Genomic DNA, 24,325 nt, shown 5'->3' with positions numbered 1-24,325 from the left:
ACCATGTTATATTTTGAATGTTTTCTTTATTATTTTATTTAGGTTTGATTTGTGTTTCGTAGAATCCACTTTGAAAGAATCTAGACAAGCAGATGATTCATGTCATTAGGTCGATTGTGATTTGCGTTGTAAGTACCACGTCAATTTAGTTAATGACAGAAGACTGATGGAGATCATAACAACACCAAGAAGTGGCTGCATTGTAATCAATCTTTTTTTTATTGGATCTTTTTTTATCTTGAGCTTGCATGTTATGTTTGTAGGTGGATTTGTAGATTACTGAATACTGGGTAGCAATTTGAATATTTTTATGGCAGTGTGTTTTTTGGGTTGCATTTGACTTACTGTGATTGGAGTAAGATGTATGTTCATCTTCATTTATCAAGTAGTTGCATGTTATTACATATGTTTATGATGTTTATGAAAGTCAAGCATGGTTCTTACTTGATGAAATTAGTTGAATGTTTTGTGAATGACTGTCCATAATATATTTACAAATTTAGCCATTAACTGCAAACAAACTAATGATGACTTGCAAGTGTAACATCATTTCCTCTCCCACCCAATAATCTAACATAAATTATGATAAGATTGTGAAATTTATTCTAATAATATATTTTATGGTCTATAATTTTGTTTCAAAATCTTGAAAACGTTATCTATGCACTGCAACTGTCACAAATATTTGAAGGAAATCCATTGAAGACTTGTAAAGAATTTTATATTGATGTTTCTCATTATTGTTTTCAATTTAATCAATCTTATTATTCTTGCTATGACACTTGTAATTTTGGTTTTTTTATTACGAAACATAAGATTTTTGTAAATCTTCCGTTCATATTACGTTAAAATTAATAAATTGTTATAATTTCCACCCGTGTGGTACACGGGTCCTTAACCTAGTGATTAATATATGAGACGAATAATAGAACTAAGGTAGGATAGGTTGTTTGCAGAGATATTTTGGGTATTTTGTGTATTGATGATTTGATGGGGGCATTTTGGGTATTGGTGGCTTGAGAAGAAGAAGTAGTAGTGGTAGAAGTAGTGGGGGGTGCTGGTCGTTGGTAGCCATCGGTTGAATGAGCATGTCATGTCGGATCGGATATGTAGAGAAGAAGGTGAAATGTGTTTGGCTCGAATAGGACAACATTTTTCTTATATAGTGTGTGTGTGGGTCCTCCCATTAGGTTGGGGTCGGGCTTGATATGTTGTTGTCAGAGGAATGTGGGTTAAATGGACGCCAAAAGGATAGGTAGGGCTGACATATCCCGCACACAAAGGCACGAACACGAACCTGTTAACACCAGACAGGCAGGCATACACAATAAATAAAGTTGACCATATGCGTAGAACTATATTCGGGTCTTAGAAAAGGGATCGATTTGGTAACTTAAGAGATAAATGCCCCCGTTGTAGGCGATGTCGTCTTATGGAAAGCGACGGGGCCGTTGAAGAGTGTGCGAGGAGGCAAACATGAGATGTGGCAGTGGTGTTACTATCAAGATGTAGTAAATAAATATTCGAAGAATAAATAATTTTTATCTTCTGAGACCACCGATTTCAACAATGAAAGAACAAAACAATACCATGAGATCTTATAACATAAACGTCGATCACACAAATACACCATCATGACATAATTAAAGTACTCATTGAAGCTTTCAACGACTAGACCCCGGAACTAATTAAAGTAAAAACTGATTTGGTATCATGAAAATGACAACAATATTTAAAATGGTAGATGTGCACTTTTTGTAACTAAAAAAATGGTTTTATTTTGATAATCTATACTTCTTTACACACTTACTGAAGAAACACTAAGTGACCCCGGCAGATTACGGATAATCATAGGGTCAAGTAGATGTTTCCCACGAGGGTTAGGTCCGGCAAAGATGGTTATTCTTCTGATGACCTGCAAAACAGACACCGTGAGCTCGTCACTGAGAAGGGGGGGTACCTCCTTGTGACCACCCTCCGACGTGAGAATCAGACTAGATTGCTCTGAATATAAATGTATATAAAGAGAAATAGCTAGAGCAGATAAGATATGTGATGGTATAAGATAGTATATGATACCGTTCCAAGGTGTTGGAGTATTTATAGCCGAAGGTAGGTTTCCAAGCAGGTACAGCCAGCTGTATAATATTCCTTTTCTACCAACTGTGGGCTACGCACGTGCCATGCTGGTGGTTGGTGGGTAGGCAGCGGCTGATAGTGACATGGCCGGCTGTGTACTATTCCTTTTCCACCAACTGCAGGCTATGTACGTGCCACGACAAGGGTTGGTGAGTAGGCAGCGGCTGATAGTGACATTAAGTACTAGAGCGTGCTGCTCGTCGTACTGTTGTCAGTGAGCTGTCACCCTGTGATTGGTTCATGGGCTGCTTTGGTCAGATCTTGTCTATTTTGTCCATACCTTGGCATGTATAGTACAAAAGATCCTCCAGAAGCGTACGGACTGGCTCATTTGGGCGGGAGTATTCCCGCCTTGCTCATTCCTTCTTCAGGTGACATTACTGAATTATTGAGAGTTAGTGCCTTGTGCGTGTAGCCTTGCTATTAGTGCGGGTAGCCTTCCCTGATGGCTTGTATCCGCAGCTGCGGGAACAGGCGGGGTACTTCACCTTTGGGAGGCTTTTCCTGCGGGAACAGCTGGCGTACTGCGCGTAAGGTCTTCATCTCTCTGAGCATGGTGGGTCCTGCGGAACCAGTTGGTCTTTGCGCAGACGTCCCTTTTCAAGGTGAGTCTTGCGGGTCCAACTGAGCCCTGCTGGGACCTACCTCTTCACTTACAAAAACCATATTTTCAAAAATCATATATTTATAATATTTTGTTAAATGAGTGATTAGTGAAAGAACAAGAAAGATCATGGAAACCTGATCAAAAGATTAATCAAAATATAAGATCAAAAGAAATTAATTTACCTGAAATGAGAGGTTGTTCGGTTGAACAAAGACGCGGCCATGGATTCTTTTTAATTTTTTATGGTTTTTATGAAATCTGTCCATTTTTCCGGTGGTTGCCCAACCACGGCAACCATGTTTGTGTGTGTTGAGACAAGGATCACAAAGAAGATGGCCACTTTTTATAAAGGGTGAAAGGCTAATATATTATCATTATTAATATTTATTATATAGACCAAGGATAACATCACGTAAATAAAATGATACTCTAATTTTGGACATTAACAGAATAAAGTGTGTTTTTTCTGTTGCAGACCCATTGCTGGTCTTTTGTTGAAGAAGTAAATGCAGATCACTTTGTTCTTCCTATTTTCTAATATGTTTTTTTAAATCTTTTGATTGTTTATAAATTATTTAGATATATGATTGTACCCTATGCATTACATAAGTTTAGAAAGACAGAAATGCCATTCATGTTAATAGAAATATTTAACGAAGTCAATGTATGCAAGTTCTTCAATTATTTAAAGGATACTAACTTCTGCACCTTCTAACTACATGCAAGTTCTACTGTTTTTTTTTAATTAAGATAGATTCTAGCAAGAAGCTGGAACCTATAGCATACACTTTCGAACAACTTGAACGTTGACGAAAGTAAAATTACACCGGTTTGATCTTAAGATGGAAGCTCTACCCTATTATTCACCGATAAAAATCAAGTCGCATGCACCGACATGGCGACATCTTGTAAAAAAAACTCCTTTAATTTCTTCTTTTAAGACATTGATATTGGCAGTTGGCTTCAGTGAGTGGAACTTTACACTTGCACCATAAACTAATTTGTAGCAACATGTGGAGATATACATCACAAAATTACAAGAGATCAATAAATGTTTTACAGACTCTAGCTAAGGGTATAAACGAGTTGAGCCGTTCAAGCTTGATTGATAAAAAGCTCGAAAATAGCCGACTTTTTCGAGCTCAAGTCGAGCTAAGCCTCAATAAATCCCGTTGGTTATCAAGTCCGAGCTCAAGCCATGTGTATTTTTAAGTTTTACCCCCTTTTGGACTTCTATGTGTTAATTTTACAATGTGTAATTGGTGTAATTGAGCTTTGGCTCGTTTAAGGTACTACACGAGCTCGAGCCGAGCTTAGGCTCACTTAGGATTTTTCTCAAACTATGTAAAATATTTGAAGAAAAAAGAGCTGAGCCCAAGCTTGAAAAAAAAACAACTCACGAGCTTTTAGAAAAAGAACTCGAAATGAGCCGAGCTCAAGCTCTCCTAAGTCAAAACAAGTTGAGCTCGAGCCTAGCCGAGCTCAGGCCTGGCTCAGATCGATTACACCCTCTTGCACATCCTACATATAGACTTGGGGACAATAGGTATTCCGTTGCATGGATCTTACTCATGGCAAGCATCAATCAAAAAAATAATTTTTATTAGTATTAAATTTGTTCAATCATAATTCTGATTAGTTTAATTGTAATTGGTAAACTTCGTATTCTATTAAAACAATCGCTTATGTTACCACTTAACTTTATATAAAGGGATTTCAGTTATATCAGGTTGTAGCTTGGTAAATTAAAATTTTTACATAAATTGAAATAAAGTCGAATATAAATTTTGTACTAAACCATGTTACAGCCGGAGTAAAAATCAAAAGTACATTACAGGCACCCGTTTCTCAACATATGATAAAAACATGTTGGGGCAAAAACATTAATCCGGTTAGGGCAAAAACATTTCTAAACCAACACCAGAACAATACATTAAACTGATACCAACAGTCCTGTTCTTGCTTTCTATGTTTTTAAACTTTTAAGATTTTGTTCAATTCTGGTCCCGTTAAGGTAGCATTCAAATGTTAGAACACGCTATCCAAATGTAAAAAGTTAGCAAACATAAAACTGTCTGAAAAGTGATTAGCACCGTCCACAAGATTTTCCAAAAAGGTCCAAGTTCACAAGTAAACTTTACAGAAACCGAAACAAAAATTGAGCTTTACCAGATTTCGACCATGTAACTTGCTAACTTTCTTGTACGGTTTGGTCACCTTTCGGGTCACTTTTAGTTGCCAACCCACGGATTTTCACATCATAGTAAACCTCTTCCACTCTTCTCAAATCATACTTCATTCCTGTAATACATATAACCCAAATATAAGGACTAATCTCAAGATGAGATTTCGGCCCATTTATTTGTGAGCGAATCAATTTGGGTTGTCTTACCAAATAGGCCAAATACAATAGATAGCTAAAAGAAAACAGATAAAATTATGGATTCTATTGTAATCATAATGTGTTTGTATTTTAATTTAAGGATGATAAATAATATCAAAATGAGCAAAAATTATATACCATCAAACTTTTTGCGCAAGAAATCATTCCTAAGATTAAGCAAGCGGAATGATGCATGGAGGTCAGTTAAAAACTTCAAGACCTTTCTGGGACAATCATAATCTCCAGCTGTCACTTGATTCACCACATACCTGGGCTGCAAAACATTGTTATTACCTGATTAGTTTTTTCAGAAATCAATATATAAAAGATATTAAAAAATCAATACATAGACTTTTAAGGTTTCAAGCCTAAAGAAACTAGCACTTTAACCCAACATGAAAGACATGTTTTTACCGAAATCTGAAAAAATTTTATATTTAAATTACAAAAAATACAGAATTACATTCATTATAAAAAATATAACACTTAAACAGTTAAACTAGATGAATAAAAGAAAAGTAGTAAATAGACTTATAGAACTTTAAGTAACAAATATCCCAAAAGCATCAATGAAAATGACTATGACTTCCTCCGTATTAATCACTGATATGTTTGATTATTAATAAAATGTCTAAAATGCCCCTTTTACAAAATAGAAAGAAGCTCCAAACAAATATCAAACATTACAAATTTTAAGTAATGAACATTATAATGTAAAAAATTAACTACCGACTACTAAATCTCTAATTCTATTAACTAAGGCTTCTAAGCTGATAGCAAATTCACCAAAAACAAAAACAAACAAACTAAAAAAACAGGTTTCATGGGATTCTTACCAGTTCATTTGACATGAAGCAAATTCCTGCGATAAGAACTTATATTAGTAAATTTGCAATGTGTACAAATTATTGCAGGGAAAGTGTAGAACATCAGTTACTCACCAATAAGATAGTCTTCAACATCAAGTCCAAATTCAGAAGCATTCACTGCATGAGCCACCAAAAGCATACAAGTTTAATACAATTTAACATATATCTAGTCATGATACTACATGGATGCCAGATCAGCACAACATTAGTGCTTTTTCATCCATGATCATTATTAAAGAAAACACAAATTGTGACTTACACCCTAACTTTGCCTCCACTTCAGTGTGTATTAAAAGGTCCCCTGTTTCTAGCCAATGCATAAAAGCAAACAGAGAGACCACCTGTTGAGCCTCAGTCCTCCAGTCACCATGGTATCTGATAGTATACAGAGTAAAGATTACCAACAAAATGAAGCATAAGTATGTTACAGTATAAACTAATAAATGATATATATTTCCAAAATGTTTCAGTCACCTATAGTATTGCCCTGGGCTTTCACGAACAATGTCAGCAAGTTGACTGAAAAGCTGCTTCAGTACATCAATCTGAGTCTTCGCCTTCTCTAAAACCTCTAGTTGTAACAAAAAAAGAAGAAGAAGGCCAATATTAATGTGATACGTCTCATTTAATATCCCAATAACAAAAATTGGTGAAAGAAATGCAGCACACTGAACTAGTTTGTTAAACACTTACAGGGGTGTAAACAAGCCGAGCCGAGCCCCAAGCCTGACTAGTCTTCTTTTGACCTAAGAGAGTTTGAGCTCGAGCGTTTTGAGCTCTTTTTCTAAAGCTTGAGCTCAGATCGTATGTCGCCTTTTCAAGCATAAGCTCAATCCGCACTCGGCTCTTTTGGCTTACGAGATATCGAGCGTTTCGAGCTCTTTTTCCAAAAACTTGAGTTTGGCTCTTTTTGACTTACGAGATATGGAATGTTTCGAGCTCTTTTTCAAAAGCTCAAGTAAGGCTCGTTTGTCATTTATTAATTAACTTAATTACAATTTTTTATTGTTTTTAAATTTTTTTAGAAAAAAACCTTAAACGAGCCTAAGCTTTACTCAAGCTCATGATGTACCTTAAACAAGCCAACGCACGACTGTGCAATGTGAAGTTAATACATAAAACTCCAAATAAGGTAAACCTTAAATATACACCAGGCTCAAGCTCAGGCTGGATAACTAAAATAGCTTTAATTGAAGCTCGAGCTCAAAAAAGCTCGGCTCATTTCGAGCTTTTATCAATCCAAAAGCAACTCGCCTAGTTCGCACCCCTGGTTTTAACATTTCTTTCTAAAATACTTCAAACAGCATCCAATCACATGTTTCAGTCCAATTCAATCATATTTAACATGCATTATAACCTAATTCACTCCAATGCATCATCACATTATCCAATCGATTTCACAAAACCCTACATTTCAACCTGCGAGCTAATTAATACCAGGAAGTGGACGAGACTGATGAATAAGAAGAAGACTCGAGTGCATGATCCGTGTAGTCGATTCAATCTGCATCGCCACAGCTTTAATCCGGTCACGCAAGCTTCCAGATTCTTCTAGATGGTGAAGGAAGTTGTCAAATTGCTTCTCGACAGCGGCGGAGGTAGGTGATGAGGAGTCTCCGGATGCCATTGTCATGAACGGGTGGTTGCGGTGAGGTGTGTGACGTGTGATTGTGGTGGCTGAGTTCACGGCGGCGGTGATGGTGGTTGTGTGGAGTGTGAAGGGGTTAGGGTTTAAGGGACGGTGGGAGAGAGTGGTGGTGGTTAGTATTAATGTGGTACGGATGGCGGACTTCATTATTGCTGCTTCATGACTCTTGATGTGGCCTCATTTGTGTGTTGCTTATGTTGCTTATCAGATCGGATATCGGTTATTCGGGTTGTTTGAATTTTTATTTTTCTTGTATATGAAAAGCGAATCGATCCGGATTTAGAATTCTTTAACCGAACCGAATTCATACGAATTTAATTTAGATAGGTTTGGTTTCGGTTAAAATTCGAAAAACCTGAATTCGTATTTATTTTTTGTTTGTTCCATGCTTCAGCTAATTTTTCAACTACACTTTAGTGTTTTGAAATGGAAACCTAGGATATGGAGTTAGAGTTCCGTATAATAAGAAAACCGGATCGGATTTGAGAAGATTGGCTCCTAACTTGGAACTGATATAATTATATTTAAAAAAAGAAACCCACATGACATAGATTAGATTTTTCGGTTATCCGAACAACCCGAATTCAAAAACTTCCTAATCTGAAAACCTAATTGGGATTTGGATTCGGTTAATATCCGATTTGTATACCAAATTCATAATTCGGATCAGTTTTTTTGGTTACGGTTTACAGTTTTTTCGGTTATTTTGCACACCCCTATTTGTGTGGGGTTTGGTTTTTACTAGGTACTAGTAAACGAGGCGGTAATTTCTGACACGATCTGAAACACGACATGAACGTGATATCATGGTCGGTTAATAGAACTCATTTAATTAAACAAATTAATCCGAAATGAATAAAATTCACGTCAATTCAACCGCCCTAGCTAGTTGCCAACTTGGAGCATTTTTCTGTATGGGAGTCACAGATTTTAGTCCCACTTCTACCAGAAACTCCAAATTAGTGATACACTCATACACATCACATGAAACACCATCCAAAAAGTAAAATTTATGTGTGTAACGACCCATAAGCTTCTAAAGTCATGTATAATAAAGTGATAACTAAAACTAACATTTTGATTCATACACCAATCGTGAACTTAATTACAAAATAAGCTATAAAATGTGTGAAAGTAAGAGCAAATATTTGACCATGTTATATTTCCGTAAAAATTGTTTGATCGATTCATTATATCTTTTATCATGTTTATCAAATAATAGTTTTGTACACTCTCACTTTTAATTACGTGATTAATGAATCTGAAATTGTAGTCATAAACATGCAAGGAAATATTCAATTGCTAAATGTATAACGTTTGGCATGTCATCATTTGTCAATACTTTTTTCAAATAAACAAATTGACATAAAATAATTGCAACGTTTTATAAACAAATTCACGACAATGATAATGTAATCTTGTACATGAATAATCATACGATCGAGACCTCAACTTGAAATTAGGTATAGTTAATCTAGAAATAAAACAACTTTTTAAAAGATTTAACAACGATGTAACTTTTACGACCATGTACATGATAAATTTCTTCTTTTCACCCATATGTTAATCTTCTCAAGTTCTCATTAACATACTAATCAAGACATGAATATTAGAATGCTCTAAGCATGAGCCGAGGAATCCGACCTACCCGAGTTCCACATAATTGTTTATAATCGGTTATGTGAGAAAGACGAAGAGTTAACATCAAGAGGGATTGAGGAAGCCAAAACCCAACCTCACACATTCACACTCAATTTCACAAACCCGAATTTGAGAGCCAATCCTTTAAACCAAGTGCCTATGCTGAGGATGCACCGAGCACCATGGGCGTAGGATTAGAGGGTTTCACCTAGTAGTGTAAATTTTTGCGATTTCATCAGAAAATTTGTATAGGTATTGAGTCCGGACACCCTGAATATTTTTTCACAACTTCGGCCACCCTTGATTAAGCCCAAGCTTCGCCATGTTGAGCACCCTTAGTCAAATGTAAACTAACAAAAATAACAATACCACAATGTGTAACCAACTTGAGTCGAGCCCGAGCTTGACTCGTTTTGACTTAGGACAGCTCGAACTTGGCTCGATTCAAGTTCATTTCTAAAGCTCGAGTTGGGATCATGAGTTGTTTCCTCAAGCTCGGCTCAACTCGTTTATTATTTATTGATTAATTTATATACGTTTTTCATTTTTATGTATTCACAACCCAACCCAACTCAACCTAATCTAACATTAAAAAAATATTTTCTCTTTTTTCTACCTATACAACTCAACCCAACCCAATATTTCACTCACATTCACAACCAACTCAACCAAGTTTTTTTATTAAATAAATATGGTTTATGTATATATATATAATAAGATTTGAGAATAATAAGTTTATGAACCATTCATATTGTAAAAATACACATTTTGATAGAAACTACGTATTTTATAAAATTTGTATCAAAATGTTCGAGAAATGGAAATAAACAAAACTGTGATTTTAGGTTCTTTAAAAAAGTAAAAGAACTTAAATTATTAAACAAAAATCAATTTATATGTTAAACTAATTGTAAAAAGAAAGGAAAAGGTAAAAAAAATCACACCAATAATTAATTGTCATTTATCATAATAGTGGTTTGCAATTGAGTTAGACTATCCACTGTAATAATCCAAACCAATCCAACCATTTATTAAAAAACTAATTTTTCCCTCTTCTACCTATACAATCCAATATTTTACTTACTATCACAACTCAACCTAAACCAATATTTTATTAAATAAAAATGCTTCATTTTTTTTAAAATTTATATCAAAATGTTCAGTATCTTTTTATAAATAAAACCGTGTTGTTACATTTTTAAAAAAAGGTTAAAAGTTGTAATTTTCATGAAAAAACCAAGTTAGATATGAAAGTTTGGTTGCAAACTTGGGTTGCTGAAACAACCAAGGTTGCAACCGGTTGTGGACAAAAAAGAATTTCCGACATTTTAATTAAAATGTTTTTTTGTCATTTTGTGACACCTTGCAACCGGTTGTGATAAATGGTCATCATAATGGGTAGTCTTAGTGTAGAGAACAATTTGTGAAATTATAAGACCATGAGTAGTCATAACTCTCAATCTCCAGTCATTATACGTCACGTGACGCCCAGTCAGAGTTATGTTTTTTTACAAAAACAGGGTGTAGTCATAACTCTCCACCCCCAGACGTTATGCGCCACGTGGCGCTCAATCACTATTAATTTTATTTGTTTCTTTAAATAATAATTCATTTAAATAATTAAATATATAATTAAAAAACTACATTAAAATTAAAAAAAATACATTAAAAACAATCGGTTCCAACTGAGCGTCAAGACGGTAAGTCATTCAACTCAATCGGTTTCATTGCGGTACCGAAACTAAAACAAAACAAAACAAAACAGAAGCAAATTTGGCATTTGATCGGTCTTTGACACGTTTGTCACGGTATCGAAGCAAAAACAAAATTGACATTCGATCGGGTTTCGTTAACACCAATTCAACACCCACCAAGACACCAACCCAATATTTCTTTTTGTTAACATCACTTCTTCCCTTTCATTCCAAAACCAAATCAGAAACCAAACTCGTTATCCACCAAGACACCAACCCAACACCCAAGACACCTCCTCCTCCTCCACAGCCGCCTCCTCCGCCGCTGCAAGCTCGAAGTCAAATCAAAAAACCACCACCTCCTCCGCCGTCGTAGCCGCTGCCGGACCGGAGTTACTCACCGACCATCTCTAGAAACACTTCCACGGCTCCCAACGGTAACCCCCCACCCCCAACGGATAGATTTTTTTTTTTTTATATTTGAGCCAGATCTCGCATTATATACAAAACGCTTGAAAAAAAACCCCAAGGCCCCCAACGTTATGCTCCAAAATGTCGGGACTACGGATGGTCTAACAACCAAAAGTGATTTATATATTTATTTTTAATGCACCTCACCCAACCTAAGTTAAGATTGATGAAGAATGGTCTTAGCTCGCCTCAAACTCGTGTAGTACATTAAACAAGTCAAATCTTGACTTGAGTTCCGTTGTACAGTGTGAAATCAATACATATAAGTTTGAAAAGGAAAAAAAACAAAAACATACAAATTTCTACGAACCTAATTGAGCTTCTCATACCAGGCTTGAGCCTAAAATAACTCGACCTTTTTATTGACTTTGAGTAGCTCGTCAGCGGTTCGGCTCGTTTCACCTCGGGATACCCAGTCGCCCATTTCATATATAGTATAATGCTTGCGTGCTAAAAGGTAAAGGTATAAATGAACATATTCTCAACCAGAAGGACCTAAATAATAATAATAATAATAATATCCCGGAACCGTAATTTTGCCGCCATAACAAAACCGACCACCGTCCGCCGTCGCTGATCACCGTGAATGGAGACACAGACACCTGCATCATCTTCTCCAAACTCACGCCGATCGCCTCTTCGTTACTTTTACTGCAGCTGCTTCAAACGGTGTTGCCGTTGCTTCTGCTGCTTCTACTCTTATCCTTAAGGTTTAACAAACAAACCCTGAGTTTCTTATTTATGTTAATTCTAGAAATTGTTAACTGTTAAATAATTAGTTATGATTGATTCAGTGGTTTAAGTGATTATATAGTTGAAAATTGATTTGAATTTGGTTAATTTTGGTACATGATTGAAACCCTAAGTTTTATTTTTAGGTTAGTTTTGTGTAACTTTTACCGTTTCAAAATATATTTTTTTTAATATTTCACTTGCGTGGGAGATTGTAAACTTATTGACTTAAGTTGATTAATCTGTACTCCAAGAATTTTTACTGTAAAAATCGCGATTAGTCACGGATTAATCGCTAGTCAGTATGCTACTGATTCTATTTTACCTCAGACCAACAAATCGGTCAAAGTCTGTCAAAATCTTTCAAGTATTTGAAAGATGATACTTATTAATCCAATCTGATAATAAGTTTGAAAAGTTATATACTTATATATAAAAATTTTTGTGTGTGTATGTATATAATTCTGAAAAATTACATATAAAAGTTCTATCCGATTAATTGCTAGTCGGTATGCCCGATTAGCGTCTAGTGAGTTCTACAACATTGCCAAGAACATGATATTATGTTAAAAAGTTTTTTTTTCTCTCTTTCCCTGTTTTGGCTTTCTGGTTTTCTAATTTATGAGTATGTTAACTGTTATTTGATTAGTTAACAGCGATTCATGCTCTTTGTTTTACAATTTTTATTTTTATTTTTGTAATGTAATATCTTATATCAGTTAATTTCTCTTTGTTTCTAGCTTTGGATCATCATTGGCTACTCAAATATGTTTTATGAAACTTGTGGGAACAGATGTCTCATGGTGCAAGCAGATCAATAGCTGAATAGGAAGAAGGTACATGCTATTCTAGTTAACTCCATATCATGTAAATAAGTAAAATGATAGAAAGATATGTATATGTATAATTGTATATGACCATACGACTATACGAGTGATTTAGATCTTTGTACTATTAGACTGTTAGTTAATAAAATGATGATTATGTTCCCTTTCTCTGAATATAAAATGTTCATTTGCTTTTAGTCTTTTACTCGAGTGAGTAAATCGTCAAAACCTGGGATGAGTCTATGAAGGATTTAGTTCTAACTTTATCGGCAAGTATCACTCCGTTTAAGCTTTGCATTGAGCCACTGACTCTTGAAATGAGTTTGTAGGTCAATCATCAACTGTTCTTGACCAGATCTGTAGGCGGTTCTACATTTTCTTCATTTGTTTAATGTTTCATTGTTAACTCATGTATAGAGGTCGTGTCAGAAATTAAATATTTGTTTTCTAATAATTAACCTGGGCATGATTCTTTAAAAATGTTTTTAAAGTAAACTTATAAAAATAAATATACAATAGAAGTACATAACATGGAAATCTAGAAAAAAAAATATAAACAGTATTAGCTTTATTTGTTGTTTTAAAGCTGGCCATCCAGGTTTGTAGTTGATTCCAAAGATAAAATCCAACAAGAAACAGGATTCCAACAAAGATTTAAGGTCAAGCAAAGTTGTCAACAGCTTCCTATTAATATAATATTTTAATAATTTAATTTATTTATTTTACTTTCATATTGTTTCACATGTTTAGTCAGTATCTAACCTGCTTTTAAATATATATTTGTTTTATATATTTAAAATATATGGTGAAAATGCCTGGGAAGTATTTTTGTAGAAAAACATATAAAACCATAAAAAGTAAAAAAAACAAAAACTTTGATCCATTTTGCTTTGTAGCATACGTTGTTAAACAACTCATAGGTTGTAATTATACTGTTTGTGATAATCCTAAAGATTGGTTTACTGATTAATACAATGAAACAATGTATTACTTTCCTTTGATGTCTTTCACATTCCATTCTTTAATTTACAATCATCTTCACCAAATTCCCACCACCACTAACCACCATCAACCCCCTACAACTGCCATGCATCACATGGCCAAGATTTATCAACTTGTCATCATCATCCAACTAATTCTTACCAAGTTCACGGTCGTTAAATCAGACAAAACAATACAAGAATTCTACCATGAGGAAAGGGATGCCTTAATACCATTTCGGGACTCTATGAAATCCAATTTGAATATACACGGGAACTGGACTGGTCCACCGTGTCGGAATAATATGAGCAGGTGGATTGGAGTCAGTTGTACTGATTCCCACGTGACCGAACTGATCCTGGAATCAATAAACTTGAGCGGATCACTCCCAGTTGGATTCTTACAAAACGTTACATTTTTATCAAAACTCAGCTTTCACAACAATTCTCTTTCCGGAGTCCTCCCGACCCTCACGAATCTCATGCACCTGGAATCAGTATCCCTTTCTGGCAATCAATTCTCAGGTTCAATTCCATTGGATTACATCCACCTCCCAACCCTCACCACACTTGAACTTGAAGAAAATGAAATAACAGGAAAAATCCCGCCTTTTGATCAAGAATCGTTAACTGCTTTCAACTTGTCATACAACCAGCTTTCAGGGCCAATCCCAGAAACAAAAACTATACAAAGATTTAAAAGTAGTTCATTTGATCATAATCCGGGGCTATGCGGAAAGCCACTGGATATACCATGTGATATTTCTCCTCCACCGTCTCCTTCAGAAAACAAGAAACGTGAACATCTCAAAGTATGGATTATTGCGTTGATTGCTGCTGCAGTTGCAATTCTGTTGTTCCTCGTGATTTTGTGTTTGTGTTGTTGTTACAAAAGAGTTCAAGGAAAAAAAGACGAGAAGGAGGCAGCTGGTAAGTTGGATTTATATGTTTGAACAGGGTTTTCGATGTATGTCCACAGTAACGTTTTATTTTTCTTCTTATGTGCAGCTACAGAAAAGCATCAGCATCCTAACGAAGGAGTTGTAAAGAAACCACAATGGTCTGCAAGTACAGATGATCAAGAAAAACGAGTTGAATTAGAATTCTTTCACGAACAACGACCAGTTTTTGATTTAGACGAGTTATACCAGGCATCAGCTGAAGTTCTTGGGAAAGGAACCCTAGGTATCCCTACAAGGCGATACTAGAATCGGGTCTCGTTGTTGCTGTAAAACGGTTGAAAGAAGCAAATTCTTTGTCCGAAAAAGAATTTGCACAGCAAATGCGGTTGCTCGGGAAATTGAAGCATCAAACCCTTGTGGAAATGATTTCATTTTACTGCACAATAGATGAAAAGCTGGTCATGTGTGAATTCATTAAATATGGAAGCTTGTTCGAGTTATTGCATGGTTCGTGCTTAATATTCTTAATATACGTAACTATATTAAATCTTATTAATGTTAAAATGTGCAGGAAATAGAGGAATTGGGAGAATACCACTCAACTGGACAACAAGATTACAAATCTTGAAAGATAATTGTTTTAAACCAATCACTATCTTCTCAAAAAGTGCCACACGGAAACCTTAAATCATCGAACGTATTAGTCTACTTTATAGACGAAACCGCACACGCCAAACTATCGGATTTCGGCTACTTGCCACTTTTACCCTCGCTAAAGTCAACATTCGCGATCGGGAAATGCCCTGAAGTCAAAGACGGGAAAAAACCGACACGCAAGTCAGACGTTTATTGTTTTGGTGTTTTGATGCTGGAAGTGGTTACAGGAAAACTAGCAGTTGATGATAACAATGAAGATGTATCAGATTGGGTTAGAAGTGTTGTGAATGCTGATTGGTCAATGGATATATTTGACTTGGAAATATTGGTTGAGAAAGATGGTCATGAAGATATGTTGAAGATTGCTGAGTTGGCACTTGAGTGTACTGAAGTATCACCTGAAACAAGACCTAGCATGACTCAAATCTTGACCAGATTAGAGGAAATCAACTATCCTCATATGAGCATAGAGGTGGTTGACTAATTATACTAAGGCATGTTTATATCATTTTAATCATAAATACAAACTGTGGATGAATATTTTATTTTTTATTTTTAAAATGTTTTTTTTTAAATAAATCATTGAAATAACATGATGTATATTGATAAAAAATGCATTTTATTATACAACTTGATTTTCTTTAGTAAAAACTCATTGTTAAAACAACTCACTGTAGCTATGTTAATGATCGTGTCTTCTTGTGATTATCATTAAAGTAGCTAACCCGATGGTGATCGTCAATGCGTTTCATTAAGATGGCACTGATTATCAGTACGTCGTGCTGAAATTGTAGTGATTATCAACACAAATGGGTGTTTATGATGATAGTTCATAATTTCACTTATTCTTTTGCTTCTCCTGGGTCTTTTAGTTTTGATCTTAATTCTTAAATGTAAAATTATAAGATTCTACAGATAAAAGATGTCTGACATCTCCTGACTAATGATTGATGGATCATGTATTGATAATGAGATCCATTAGAATCGTGTGATTATCAAAACATAAGCTTGCAGATGGTAGTAGCCGAATGCAAACGGATAGAAATGGTTTGATCTCGGTTGTTGCTTCAGTTTGATCGATTTGGACGTGTGAAATATTTTACATATTAATAGATTTGAACAAGTTCTGATAATCCATTATCCATGTACATACTAAAAACGTTTGAACAAAGTTGTAATGTTATTTATATGTACAACTCAAAAGCTTTAGAAGGTTGATTTGGGAATTGGGAGCGTAATAAGTATATACATATAAGCAGATTGAACAAGTTGTAATAATCCATACACGTATTCAAGAAAAAGTTTTTGAACAAGTTGTAATGTTATATGTACAACTCTAAAGCTTGATAAAGTTGAAATGATATATGTATAAGTTATAATATTAGCTTGGCATAGATGGAATAAAGGATGCATGTTGTTGCATTACAACAATGTATTAAACCTGTAAAGTTGGATGTTTGTGGTATATGCTTGACACACCGCTATAAATAATAATTTTTTGCCTTAAATTTTAAAATCAATCATAACACGACATCAAAATTGCAATGTTTAGTACTTTAGTACATTATTATTAAGGTCGCGACAAACCGTGAGGGACACCATCCCTTGAACATGTAAGGGTTACACACAGGCCCGACTCTATGGTCAGCCAACTCAGGCTCATGCTTTGGGCCTCCACAATCCTTAGGCCTCCATTTTCTAAAATCTCTTATTCATAGATATACAGTTTTAGCTAATTCCTGCAATTTACCTTCTTTCATGGAAACAATACAATAGCTTATTTGACAATTTTCATAAGCCAGTGACTAATTATATAATTAAGTTATCATTCCAAAAAGCTTTGAAAGTTGGGAAATTCATTAAACAGTTCAATGAACATTCTCAAGTGGGAACTTTTTGAAGTTGGTTGGACAAATTTCTAAACAATATAATGTCATATATTCTTATAATGTGCAGATGTTCTTGTTTATGGTTTAGAAAATTTATTTTACTTGTATTGTTTGTGCATTATTATGGTTGAATGCCCGAATACAACAAAACTATCCCTTTTTCATAAAATGGCGTGACATGACAGGGGGCTCGTTCCTTTTGTCATGATTATAAAAATAAAATTCCGGAAAAAGGCCTCGGAATATTATTTCGATTTAGACCTCTAGAATGGTTGAGCCAACCCTGATTACACACCATTGTTATAACTATTGATTACAATAATGTATTGATATGTTACAAACATATTTAAGAAATACATTTAGTAAGGCTCATACAAAATTAAATAGCAAAAAATTTCCATCCAAGTACGTGTTTGAAAGAATAAAGTATACCAACGATTTTGGAGTGGTGAAAACTCCTTTTGTGACTGGTTTTGTATTTTCTCTCACTCTTGGAACATATTTACTTTTTTTTTTTTTTAATAATCTTGCCCATAAACCACTCAAACATAAACAAGGCCTGAATGATTAACCCCAAAACTTAGGACCAAAATATTGGAACCCAAGCAAACAAAACAAGAGGGAATATAACAAACTACAACATTAGATCGCTTTTTTTTTTTAACTAAAAGACGACTTCCTCCTTGATCCTCTCCAAGACTGTAACGAAACGAGTCCACCTATCATGTAAAATCACATCATTCCTATATTTCCATAGTTTCCAAATGGTTGTCAAGAATACTTCCCTCTCTTCATCCATTGCATAACAAGAGCCAAACTCCAACATTTCTCCAGTTAAACTAATTTCAACCATACACATACAAGGGCATTTAATCAACATATGATTTACCAACTCGAGATACGGCTAAATCCTTTTCTCAATACATCAATGCCTCCTTTGTTGAGATCCAATCAATCTCAGCCTTCCTCACAATAGAATTTACCTTACCCAGTTATCTTGCATCCAAATTGATGCCTTTATTAACAAATTATTTTACGACAAGTTAAACTCTTTGTCATCAGACCAGAAGGTCAACCGCAATCCGTTGGGTTATTAAAACACTATTTAAGAAACAAGACAATAATAATAACAATAATTTGGTCCTTTTCCGTTTGATTCATCCTTACTTTCACGCGTTCCGTCCAATAATAATAATAATAATAATACTACCTTTTTCCACATTGATTTATCTTGTTCCTCTGTGTCATCAAATTCCAATCCTATGAACCAGCAATTCTTGTCACTTCACTGATTATTTCATTCTCTCGATCCTACTCATGACTAATAATAATCAGGTCACTTTTTACACCTTACCATTCAATTACTCTACAATTGCTTCCTGGGTTTTGATTATTTACTAGTGTTTTGATAAGCAATGTTGTTTTTGATGTTAGTGTATGCATTTAATTGCTGAAATTGATGATTTTGACAATTTAATTTGGGTTTTTTATGTTCAGTTTTTTGTAGGTATAACTAGATTCTTGAAATTAATGTCATTTGCTTCATATTTTGATGATTTATCACTTTAATGATGATTGTCTATGTGGGTTTTATGTTGGGATATTAGTAAATGAGATTCTTGAAACAACTGTGTTTTGTTTGGTAATAATATGATGAATTATGATTTAGTACTAGGGTTTTTGATAATTGAGTTGTGTTTCATAAGCATTGGTTGAAATTTTAGGGCTTATATCCCAACATAAATGATGATTTTTGTTTAGTGTATATATTTAATTGTATAAATTGATGATTTTGACACTTTAATTTGTTTTTATTTTGTGTCAATTTTTTTGTGGGTATAATTAGATTCTTGAAATTAATGTCATTTACTTCATATTTTGATGATTTATCACTTTTAGGAGAATTTTCTATGTGGGTTTTGTGTTGAGATTTTAGTATCATTAATTAGATTCTTGAATAAATTGTCTTATGTTTGGTAATATTATGAATTAAGTTTTAGTTCTAGCCTTCTAGGGTTTTGATGATGGACTTCTGTTTGAAACTTATTTTGTGCATTTTGGTTGTAATTAATTACCGGTGTTGTAGAATTCGTTAGGCGCTAGTCGGGTGCAGGGGTACCCACCAGGGATTAATCGGATTTCGATTATATATGTTTGTTCTGTTTGACCGAAATTTAACCAATTTTCCCTGATTTTTGTATATACACAAAGTTACATATAGTTTTCGGTTTTGTTCCACTTTAACTGATTTTGACCAAATTTGACAAATTTTGAACGAATTTGACACATTCATTTTGACTGAAATTTGACCGATTTTAACCGTAATTTGACCAACTTTTGACAAGTTTTAACCAAAATTTGACCAATTGGACTTGTTTTTGTCTGATTTTGAGATTATGGAAAAACTGGACCGATTTGGTGAAATCCCATTGGCCCTGCGCCGAGTTGCGATTAATCTCGGCGTGATTTGTACAACCATGGTAATTACACGTAGTTATTCACATTCTTGTAATTTTGTTGATTTTGTGTCATGTGTGCATGCGATTCTTGAAATAGATATGTAAGATCATGCATTAATTGTCGATACTATGAACATAAATTTATGTTATTTAATGTTAATTTACTGGATGAAGTTCTGCTTACTGTCTAGTGATGTAGTTTTAATGAGGATTGGACGATTGGTCTATTGGATGGGAATCTAGACGTGGTTTGTGTATTAATATGGAATCAAAGGTCAACATATAATATTAATTAATTTCCAACTTCACAAGACAAACAAATATATAAGATTTAAAGAGTGATAAGATACTTGCAGAATTTGTTACTGAGATTTCAAAAAAGACCCTTATCGTTTTGTTAATAATTAATATGTTATTTTTCTTATTATGTGTTAATAATTTTTTTGTAGGTTGAAGAAGACTCTTTTTATCATTCTTTAGGGGAGGAAGCAAATGACGTTGACCGTCTACTTGTAGAACCGCGGTCTGACCTAGTTTCTGTAAGTGGTGCATGGTGTTATGATGAAAATAACCCCGGGAAATGCATAAAACCTGAAAATGCTCCCTACAATTTAGGTACATTCAATTTCTTGTTTAGTCTTTATTGAAGGGTATTTTAGTCAGTTGACAACTGTTTCATGATCTTCTTGGAAAATCTATGATTCCTATGTAAATCATCTTAGTGTATTGTTTTCCAAAAAAATGACATGTTTACTCCTTTCGAAACCTAGTAGTTTCTAAATGCAACAAAACCGACTTAGATATTAGTATTTTTAAACTTTAGTAATTATTGACCAATTTCTTACAATGAAATATTGTTGATATCAATCTTGTAATAAATTGTATAAAAATTATGCATTTATTGTTATGTAGGTGTCCCTAATTCAAATCGCATGGAAGGGGTAGATACGACAATTCTTAATGTATGTCTTCTTCTTCTTCTTTTTTTTGGTCTCATATGAGTATTAATATGTAATTTGTTTCTTTTAAAAGCTAGTTTTGTGTTTTTATTTTTGTAAAATCTCATATTTTATAGGCATTTGATGGTTTGCCACATGAAGTTGGAGTGGAAAATCTTCTAACAACAAACTTTTCTTCGTGTGATGATTATCTTTTAGGTGCTTCTCGAGACCATATTATTTATTTTCTCATTATATTCATAATGATCACGTTACATTACTACCAATATTTTAAATATTTACTACAGATATTGGATTTGATCATGGTGCTTTTATAGGCTATGTTTCCAATGAAGGTTTGCATGCCGGGAATTCTCAGTTTCCAATGAAGGGTAGTTTCGGAATACAAAATTCATTGACTGAGAACATTTTAGGAATCGAATACCAGAATTACTTAATTAGCAACGGTATATTTGGAACATCAACTAATAAATGCGAGCCAAAAAGTTTAGACCGATTTGAAGATTTTTCAAACTCGTTCAATGACCATGAAAATAACCAAGATATTTTGCCACCTCATATTTCACAAAACGAGTCTGAAGCCGTTGAAGATCATGGTACGGATGTTGGGGAAATCACACACAAACGATCGCGTAAGCCTACAAAACGGTACATTGACGAGTCACCAATTCTAAGTTTAAACAACTTTAAGAAGAGAAGAGAAGCTTCTTCCGGGTCAAAAGTAAAACTTTCAGGGCCTCGGCGTGTAAAATGTCAAGCTGAGGTCAAACCCAAAGAAAAACGTCAACCTTACGTTTCTTTTGATAAAGCTATTCAAGTTCCATTTAGCCCTCATGTTCCAACCGAATGCCAGAAAAACGAGTCACCAGCTAAAGTAAGTAAATTTTCACTCTGCTTTTCTTTAATAAGTTTTGATTATTATTATATTTGTGGAAATATGGGATATAATATTTTCTTCATGAAGCTAATATTCAGCACACTTTAAATCTTTTCCTTTTGAAATATTAAGTTTTTCTTTTGGCAGATTGAAAATCACATTGATAGTTATTCAAGCGGGCCCGAAGATGATTCTGAGATGAGGCCGAGAACTATGACAGGTGGCAATCCGAGGAAGCTTCATAGAGTGTGGACGGTTACAGAAGTAAAGAAGTTGATAGATGGTGTTTCTCTATTCGGGGTCGGAAAATGGACGCATATTAAGAAATCTCTTTTTTCATCATCGGATCATCGAACGACTGCAGATTTGAAGGTACTTTTTATTTAATCATTAACTCGTATCAACATTATACATTTTATGTAATTACAGTTTACTAGAGTGTCTTTTATAAACAGTTGTTCTCTTTGTGTGTTATATTGAAATATTTTGACAGGACAAATGGCGAAATCTTTTGAAAGCAAGTGCACCAAAAGAGAGTAGAATAGAGGTTAGTCCTATTGCGTATTAATTAAAATGATTATAGGTGAAATTTGATTCTTATGTTTACTTTTACCCTACCCAATTAGTATAAAATATAAATCAATGTTTAGTGGCTTTTAAGGCACATGACAGATTAGAAAGTTTTAATCTTTTTTTCTTTTTAAAACCAAGATCATCCCAAAGTACTGATCTTTTTTCTTTATGCTATTAAAAATTTGTAACTGACTTTTATATTTTTAGAAATACTGATGTGGGTTGGTGGTGAAAACGGGGTTGAGCCGAAACTGGCTCCTTTTGAGTGCGGGTCAAGAAAGCTTGTTTGACCCACTAACACTTTTAAGTTCATTTTAAATATCTTATAAATCCTAAAAGCATTATATGTGACACACACACACACACACATTTTAGAAGTAAAGAAGTTGTTAACCTCATGAGACGAGTTCATTTTGTTTCAACGAAAAAGGTAAAATTTGAGAAGAAATGTTTATTTATCTTGTCCCACTCTTTCTTAGATTTTATATCCTTTGTCCTGAATTTCTTTAAAATATATGAAAATGTGCATATATGCATATAAATGCGCACATAGTGTATGTGAATATATGCATATAAATGTGCACAGTGTATGTGAATATATGCATTTAGATAAAAGACTTACCAATTTTATATTTTTAAAATAAATCTAGAAAATAATGAAATCTACATACATTCTATTCAATATATATAGTACAATATATATATGTATGTGTATGTCAGTATGTGTATATGTGTGTGTGTGTGTATAAGGTAAACATTTGAATAGTTGACTTCTGAGTTTCAAAACATTTGTGAAGTGAAAATATGTTGTTATTGCAGGATGGACATAAACGAAGCCAGTCATGGCGGCCTTTACCAAAGACGATCTTGTGTCGTGTGAGAGAACTAGCGTTGATTTACCCGTACCAACAAGAAAAGAGCGCAAAGATTTCTAAATCAAAATTCCAACATCTGTCATCTCCTGCTAAAAGAGCTTGTGTATAGAATGAATAAAAGTAGGAATGGAGGAAAAGTGACTTTGATTTCCACATATTACTTACTTGATGATAAAGCTAGATATGATTTTTATTACTTGGAAATATGATGCATCAAATGTTTTCGATCGGTTCATATTTGTATTTAGGGGCAGAGCCATTTAGAAGAGATTCGGGTCAAGCGAACCCATAGTTTTTTTTTTTTCATATCTAAAATAGGTTATTGACAGACGAATAAACCACCCATGGATTTAATAAAATTGACCCAAGACAACGAGAAACGTGACTAAAAATTGTTGTTGGCGTTGTCAAGACGCCGTATAGGTTGTTAGTTCGATCACTCTTGATATTTAAGAGAGAAACAAGCAATTAGTAATTGTAATCAATTTTCAAAACAAACTTGTTAGCATCCCTAATGGTGTTGATATGGACACCGCTTGGATTGCACACTAAACCAAACCAAACCAATACACAGATGTCTACTATTGGAAGTGGCCACATGAAGGAGAGGGAGAGCAAAGCGTTTGAGATGACGAAAATCTACAAACTCTTTTGAGTGAGAAGAGAGGAGAGAGAAACGAAGAAAGAATATGAGATTAAATTTGGTGTTGATAATGTGAAGCTGTTTGGGAATAAATAAAACTACCTACTACCATCGGTCGGGTCCACCATTGCTCATGCTCTTGAGGTTATAATAACACATCTACTCTAGTTACCTGATTGGTAACTTAGGGAGGACGGGACAACAATATGAGTAGGATGCATGACTGACAAATCAGAAGGTAACACCGTCGCCAACCCAAGCAGGTATGGTGCATGACTTCAATTCATGCATGGCAGATGTTTGCCACTTAATATTGACTCATTTTTTACAATTTATTCTATTTGAAAAACTAAAAAACAAACAAAAAGTTTTAGAGTACTTGTGAGTAGGTCACGTCCAAACCACCCCACCAAAGTAGGAATGCCGCCAGTATCTCTCTCTCTTTCACGTTTACAAATTACAACGTCTCCCCCCTCTTCCTTTCCCCTCTCCGCATCAAA

At 34.4% G+C, this 24,325-nt stretch overlaps 2 protein-coding genes and 1 pseudogene across 4 annotated transcripts; 2 read left to right on the top strand and 1 right to left on the bottom strand.

The window, feature by feature from the left end:
* Positions 1 to 4,644: 4,644 nt before the first annotated feature.
* On the bottom strand, positions 4,645 to 7,793 carry LOC143547807 (uncharacterized). The gene is made up of 7 exons (XM_077039137.1): positions 7,436 to 7,793; positions 6,473 to 6,569; positions 6,258 to 6,373; positions 6,071 to 6,115; positions 5,966 to 5,991; positions 5,268 to 5,403; positions 4,645 to 5,047 (listed from the first exon to the last, which is right to left on the bottom strand). Exons 1-7 carry the CDS (start codon positions 7,791 to 7,793, stop codon positions 4,938 to 4,940), a joined length of 888 nt encoding a protein of 295 aa, XP_076895252.1. The 3' UTR covers positions 4,645 to 4,937.
* Positions 7,794 to 13,878: 6,085 nt separating this feature from the next.
* Positions 13,879 to 16,105, top strand: LOC143547806 (leucine-rich repeat receptor-like protein kinase PXC1; annotated as a pseudogene). Its single transcript, XR_013137846.1, has 3 exons — positions 13,879 to 14,921; positions 15,000 to 15,400; positions 15,465 to 16,105. The product of XR_013137846.1 is annotated as a leucine-rich repeat receptor-like protein kinase PXC1 (transcript).
* Positions 16,106 to 18,680: 2,575 nt separating this feature from the next.
* Positions 18,681 to 23,400, top strand: LOC143547805 (uncharacterized). Of its 2 annotated transcripts, none has more exons than XM_077039136.1 (8): positions 18,681 to 18,774; positions 20,348 to 20,513; positions 20,811 to 20,860; positions 20,974 to 21,055; positions 21,175 to 21,731; positions 21,882 to 22,106; positions 22,228 to 22,281; positions 23,127 to 23,400. In XM_077039136.1, the coding sequence occupies exons 1-8, from the start codon at positions 18,757 to 18,759 to the stop codon at positions 23,289 to 23,291; spliced, it is 1,317 nt and encodes a 438-aa protein (XP_076895251.1). In that variant the 5' UTR covers positions 18,681 to 18,756; the 3' UTR covers positions 23,292 to 23,400. The 2 variants fall into 2 exon arrangements, with proteins under 2 accessions (XP_076895251.1, XP_076895250.1); XM_077039135.1 differs by having other exon boundaries at positions 21,145 to 21,731.
* Positions 23,401 to 24,325: the final 925 nt, after the last annotated feature.

Source organism: Bidens hawaiensis, unplaced genomic scaffold, assembly GCF_021521415.1.
Source record: "Bidens hawaiensis isolate Kalapana, Puna unplaced genomic scaffold, B.hawaiensis_p1.1 tig00014833_1, whole genome shotgun sequence".
Classification (NCBI taxonomy): domain Eukaryota; kingdom Viridiplantae; phylum Streptophyta; class Magnoliopsida; order Asterales; family Asteraceae; genus Bidens; species Bidens hawaiensis.
The sequence above is the reverse complement of the archived record's forward strand: the minus strand, read 5'-3'. Positions and strand labels throughout refer to the sequence as shown.

What these genes read in the sequence shown, in the direction of transcription:
- LOC143547807 (XM_077039137.1), bottom strand. Translation starts at nt 7,793, where the DNA reads ATGAAGTCCGCCATCCGTACCACATTAATACTAACCACCACCACTCTC. An exon ending in TGTTGAAGACTATCTTATTG is followed by an intron (nt 5,992 to 6,070) that starts GTGAGTAACTGA and finishes TTCTTATCGCAG; the next exon opens with GAATTTGCTTCATGTCAAAT. An exon ending in GCTTCATGTCAAATGAACTG is followed by an intron (nt 5,404 to 5,965) that starts GTAAGAATCCCA and finishes AATGTTTTGCAG; the next exon opens with CCCAGGTATGTGGTGAATCA.
- LOC143547805 (XM_077039135.1), top strand. An exon ending in AAATGCTCCCTACAATTTAG is followed by an intron (nt 20,514 to 20,810) that starts GTACATTCAATT and finishes ATTGTTATGTAG; the next exon opens with GTGTCCCTAATTCAAATCGC. An exon ending in AAAACGAGTCACCAGCTAAA is followed by an intron (nt 21,732 to 21,881) that starts GTAAGTAAATTT and finishes TTCTTTTGGCAG; the next exon opens with ATTGAAAATCACATTGATAG.